We start from the raw sequence: 6000 nt of genomic DNA on the forward strand, positions 1-6000 counted from the left end.
TATTCGACAGGCAGAGATCACAAGTAGGCAGAGAGGCAGGCAGAGAGAGAGAGAGGAGGAAGCAGGCTCCCCGCTGTGCAGAGAGCCTGACGTGGGGCTTGATCCCAGGACCCTGAGATCACGACCTGAGCCAAAGGCAGAGGCTTAACCCACTTAGCCACCCAGGTGCCACAAGAACACTCTTTAAACTGTTTCATACATTACCTTTTATTTGGTCTTCATCAAAGCTCCCAAATTTAAGCAAAGTGGTTTCTACTTTGAAATTTGTTATTACATTTTTTATTTTACATTCCTATCTCATTTAAGATCTTTTCTCTGGGCCTCTGATCCTTCATCTGTAACATATGTAAGTAACAGAAACTACTTTGTAGTACTGTCCTAAAATCAAATGAAATAATCCACATAAAGTATAGACCTGAAATAAAAATTCAGTAAATGTTCACTACCACCCACACCACCTTACTCCCACTCTTCATGTCTTGCCTTAAATACCACTTCTTCAGAAAAGTCTTTCCCTGGCCACATTACATTTCAACAGGCTCCGTTTTATTTTCTATCACTGCACTTTACTCCTCCCTTCAGAGCACTTACCACAATTTTTAATTATATGTTTATTTGCTCCTTTATTGTTCTTTCACCACTAGAATGTAAACTACTCAAGACAGCACCATATCCCTGATACCAAAAATCCAGCCCGACATAAACAAACCAAAGTTAAAAAAATGAACTAAAGGGGCACCTGGGTGGCTCAGTGGGTTAAAGTATCTGCCTTTGGCTCAGGCAATAATAGCGGGGTCCTGGGTTCGAGCCCCGCGTTGGGCTCTCGGGGAACCTGCTTCCCTCTCTCTCTCTGCCTCTCTGCCTACTTGTGATCTCTGCCTGTCAAGTAAATAAATAAAATCTTGAAACAAAATTAAAAAATAAAAAATAAATGAACTAAAAAATAGGAAAGTGCAGTTTACACAAGTAGGTGCATTAAGTCAGGGCCTAATGGAAATCGGAGCAACACTGGTTCAGGCTCAGTGAAGGAACCAGCTTGACTCAAGAGGCAGTTTTTATTAGGAAAGCACAGGGGCAGGAAAGGGAGGCTGCAGCTACACCTGGAGGAGAAAGATTAGGAGAATGGAGTTTACCTAACAAGCAAGGGAAGGACAAGGGACTGACAAGGTTCTAGGAAGAATAACCCAACAGCATCACCTGTAAAAAGAAACTAAGTGGCACCTGGGTGGCTCATTGGGTTAAGGCCTCTGCCTTCAGCTCTGGTCATGATCCCAGGGTCCTAGGATGGAGTCCAGCATCCGGCTCTCTGCTCAGCAGGGAGCCTGCTTCTCCATCTCTCTCTGCCTGCCTCTCTGTCTACTTGTGATCTCTGTCAAATAAATAAATAAAATCTTAAAAAGAAGAAGAAGAAGCTAATATCAATGCCTATTTCCAAGAAGCGCTGTCAAGACGAAATGAGATACACATAAATACACATACGGAATTTGCTTCGTGTGTTGAATGAATAGTTAGCTGTTACTACTGTTGTTACAGTTTTGCAAGGAGAAAATGCAAACAAGTGCTGAAAGGCCCTCATTGAGAATGGACAACCGCCACAATTAAAGGGCAAAATGAGAGAAGTAGCAGACGAAGAAAAGGTAAGAGAACGAGGCTCATTTGGTGTCTGTGAGGCAAAGGAAGGAGAGAATATCAAGAAGTGGGGAGCGGTCAGCCAAGACGTCGACACAACTCTAAAGAGAACGGGGAATGAGAAAAGTCAAACGGACGGGTCAGCTGGGAAGTCAGCGCGCACCGTCCCAGGGCAGGGGAGAGGCTGGAGGACCAACGCAGAACGAAAACAACAGAAAAAAAGCACGGGAACTAGGCTGACGGGACAGAAACAGCAAAGGTTACAAGGCTCCAAACGCCACGTTTTACAGCGGCTGGAAATCTTTTTGCGGTGGGGATTTAACAAAGTTAAAGACGGAAACGAGCTTCTGCAGCATCTGGAACGCACACCTGACCGGGTCACTTCGTCAGCACCAAAAAGCACCTGCGGAAATCTCGGAAAAGGGCAATCGGTAAATCGAGAAGTGCTCCCTCGCTCTTTTCCTCCTTCCTCGCTAAGCAGCTAATGGGTAAGTAAAAAATGAATGAATCAATCAACTAATCAATCCCCTAAATTCGCTCTTTCCAAGGCCGGACAGCGGGAACTCGCCTGAGAAAGTATGGCTTGGCGTAGAACTTAAAGTCGACCCCCTCGAAGTAGACGTCGAACTCCGAGACCCGGGCGTAGGGCACGCGTATGGCGATGGTCAGGAAGTCGGGGTCCTGGCTGAGGTCGAACGCCGGGGTCAGCATGACTGCGCTGGACTCCAGAGTCCGAGCAGCTCACGCTCCCAACAACCGCGCTCCCGCCACTCAAACTCTGCAGCAAGTCCCCACGCGCCGGGACCCAGCCGGCTATCCAGGGTGCTTCCGGCTCGAGACGGAAGTGCTCCTGCGTGAGGCAGGAAGTCCCGCCCCCACGCCGTTTTCCATGGAGACTAGACGCTGTTAAAGGAGAAAGGGCGTGGAGCGCGGGGATCTGACCGTGGGAATTGAACCAAGGGTATAACTTGGAGAAATCCGGACAAGAATCCTCTTCAGACCCATCAAGCCTGTTTCGAGGGCCATAGAGATGATTTTTAACAAGCATTGGCTTTGCAGGTAGAAAGACCTGCGTTTGAATCCCTTCTCGGCCACCTGTCAGCTGTGAGTTCTTGGGAAAGTTACAAACCCTCTCTACGTTTCAGAGTACTCTTCTTTAAAATGACAATGATACTAGCCCCTTAGAGATGTGAAGATAACGTGAAATTATGCAAGTAAAGCTCTAGCAACGCACTTGGCGAGTTGTCAACGCTCCTTGTGTGGAAGCAGTCACCGCAGTAGCCACAGCAGCGTCGTTACTGTGGTTTCCCTTACTTCTCACCTGCCTGGTCACCAACCCCCCTTTCTCCCTCCCTCTCCGTGTTTCTCTGCTGATTTCTCCTCTTCTCCTTTTCCCTCTCCCTCTCTTTTTCTGCTACTTTCTCTCCCCTTCCGAATTCCTTATTTGAGTATTCTTGTTTATGGAGCGTCCACCCCACCACTAACCTCATCTAACCTGCACTATGAACTCCAGAGAACACGACTCAGAGAGGTTCAGTACTGTATCTTATAATCATGCACCTTAAAATGATCAGAACCCAGAACGTCTGATCCTTGAGCCCTGTTAGTGCCTGCATTGACAAATTGCCGTCCCTTTGTATCCCTTCTTGCCTTTTCTCACTTTTCTCCATACACCTTTAGTCCATGCTCCTCGGATTCTCCCAATGCCGGTCCCACTCATCTCCCTCTTTCCCTACATATTCCCTTAGCCTTCCTTCCTCTCGTTGTATTTCCCGTTATTCCACCAGAAACGAGACTATTCGGGAAATACTATTTACTTCCTGGTTTGAAATGTCAGTGGAAAGGGGTGAGAGTCATCTCTGGGGTAATGAGTGGACCAGATCACTTCAAAAACCTTTACAACCTCCAAGTTTTATGCATCTTGAATATTAATTAGGACTTAGGAAAACATTAGCAGGAGCAAGTAAAACAAAAGTCTCAAAATCAAAAGCAATCTGCTTAACTCTGGGAGTTTTGATTAACACAAAATAAGAGGTTATGTGTGAAACAACTGAAAGAGTACTCTTTAAACATTCGTCAATTTCCTGGGTAGCAGAAGAATTAATAGAATTAATTGAATACTTACCTTGTGCCAGCACTGTGCCAAATCCTTTATAATGATTTCCTATTTGCCTCCTGACAGCTCTTTGAAGTAGGCCTCTAGGATCATTCCCAGGATTGCACAGGATCACACAGCAGTGAGTTGTGCAGTGGGAATTGAAACCCAACTGAATCTGATTTCTGGGCCCAGCCTCTAAAATACTATAGGGTTGATTCCCTCCAATATTACCACTTACCCAACTGTTTCATGTTCTGAGTCCAAGCCATCCTGCTTTAGACCGTACTGAGCCTAACAAATAATAGGTGCTCAATATTGAAAATGAATTGGTGCAAACTTGGAATTAGCGGAGCTCTCAAGAGTTCCCTTGAGATAGGCCTTTGGCTGGATCATTTCAAATTAGCTTGTCTAAAAAGAATCTTTACTTCTATGAGGAGACCTCATTTCTGTAGATCACAAGCATTAATATTTTTAAATTATTAATACCAAAGAAATAACTGAGACTGAATCTGTGCCATCCATGAGGAGACTATAAGTGAAAGCACTTTACAAAGTAGAGCTGTGTACTTCCTAGGTATTTTATTCTGTATTTGACCAAATGCACACACACAGGATTGCATACAGATAAACAGACTATAGGGTTCAATACTGCTGTTATTTGTAAGAAACATATATTGCATCTGCTATATCACAAAATATTGACTGTTGCAACCGTATAACAGGGCTCTGTTGTTTTACTTCTAGGTGATAGTTCATTTTATTTTTGTATTTCTAATTAGTGGTAAATTACACAAGTTAAATACATTCTCTTTTTAAAAAAACAGAATGTTACAGAAAAGTTTCCCTCTTCTGCAGTCTAACTTTTGTCCCCTCTTCTACTTCCCCAAAGTTAATCCCTCTAGATACACTTGCATACATTTTTATTTAACATATTAATAATAGCTATTTTATCTTTATTTAAATCCAATTAATTAACATATAAGGTCTTATTGGTTTCAGCAGAACATTTTCTATTTCTTTATACATTTCTAGGTATCCTGTTACTTTACATCTGTCTGTGCATGGGCACATTATCATGCTATATATGTAATCTACATTGTTTTATTTTTTTACTTTGATCATTTTTTAGACCTACGTATATTGCCTCAGGGGTCATGTTGAGTTGGGTCAGTTGAGTTTCACGTCTATGTAGAGACATTGCTTGAAAATACATTATTTCAATATTTCATATTAACTGTTGTTGGGGGAATCGAACAGGAATGAATTTTTTCATCATTTTTTGATCCATTCAAAGGCTGCCATATTTGTTTTCATTTTTCTTTTTCCTTCAGGCTTACTTTTGGATCCCCTTTCAGTGTTTTAAAAATGGTTTTTTCCTTGGCCACCTTTATTGAGGACATGTATATAATATGCCATCTCTGATTATATTAAATTAACGTATCCTCTAACAAACTTGATTGTAATCTGCTAGGTTCAAAATTAAGTATTAAATTTAAAAATATACTTTCTATAAACAGTTCCAATTTCAGCCTTATGACAAAATTCTATTGTTACAGCATTCTTTTAGTGGTGAAATGCTCCTTGTTTCCAGAAGGTGGCATTCATATAGGCTATTAAGACAGTGTTATCACAAAGAACAGAGTTTTAACTTACATTGGAAATAGCTTCCTTAAAAGGCTACTTATAGTTTTAGTTCATTATCTGAGCCATTTTGGGGAAGTGGTGGGATCTTACACAGAACTTGCAAACTACACCTTAACCCCTGTTATTATTTTGGTATACCTACTTTCACACTCTTACCTATTGGGAAAAGTATAGAAAGATTTTTAAACAAAAATGGTATTATACTCTATATTTTTACTTTTTTTCACCTTACATAGCATTACAATATTTCCATTTGGCTACTTTTTTGGTCAAGAATATTGTACCATAACTGTATCCTTCTAACACTTAAAAATATGAACAAAGGGATGATTGGTTTTGAGAAAGGAAAAAAGAGATGAAACCAATAGTAAAATCATAAACATAGATCACAATCCTAGAATAAAAAGTGCAGAAGTTGAAATACAAACTAGAAAAAACATTTCAAAGTTTGAAAATATATTGTCCTTTTATATAATAACAGTAAATACGATAAGACTAGACATCCTAAGTTTTGCGATTCCCAGTTATAAACTGCTTCCACGAGGGCTTGGATGAGTACTTGGATAATCTACAGATGAATACTGGATTGTAAAAGAGGCTTAAGGATCGTCCCAACAGGATACAGACAT

General features: G+C 41.4%; 1 protein-coding gene across 1 annotated transcript in view; it reads right to left on the bottom strand.

The window, feature by feature from the left end:
• LOC111144086 (SHQ1, H/ACA ribonucleoprotein assembly factor) overlaps positions 1 to 2395 on the bottom strand; it is a 101847-nt gene extending 99452 nt beyond the window's left edge. The window contains exon 1 of the mRNA XM_022498196.1: positions 2198 to 2395. Coding sequence (XP_022353904.1) covers positions 2198 to 2340 — 143 coding nt within the window. The 5' untranslated portion in view covers positions 2341 to 2395. The remainder of the gene's footprint in view (positions 1 to 2197) is intronic.
• Positions 2396 to 6000: the final 3605 nt, after the last annotated feature.

The sequence above is a fragment of the Enhydra lutris genome, unplaced genomic scaffold (assembly GCF_002288905.1).
Source record: "Enhydra lutris kenyoni isolate GAN:26980312 unplaced genomic scaffold, ASM228890v2 scaffoldscaffold10, whole genome shotgun sequence".
Lineage (NCBI taxonomy): Eukaryota > Metazoa > Chordata > Mammalia > Carnivora > Mustelidae > Enhydra > Enhydra lutris.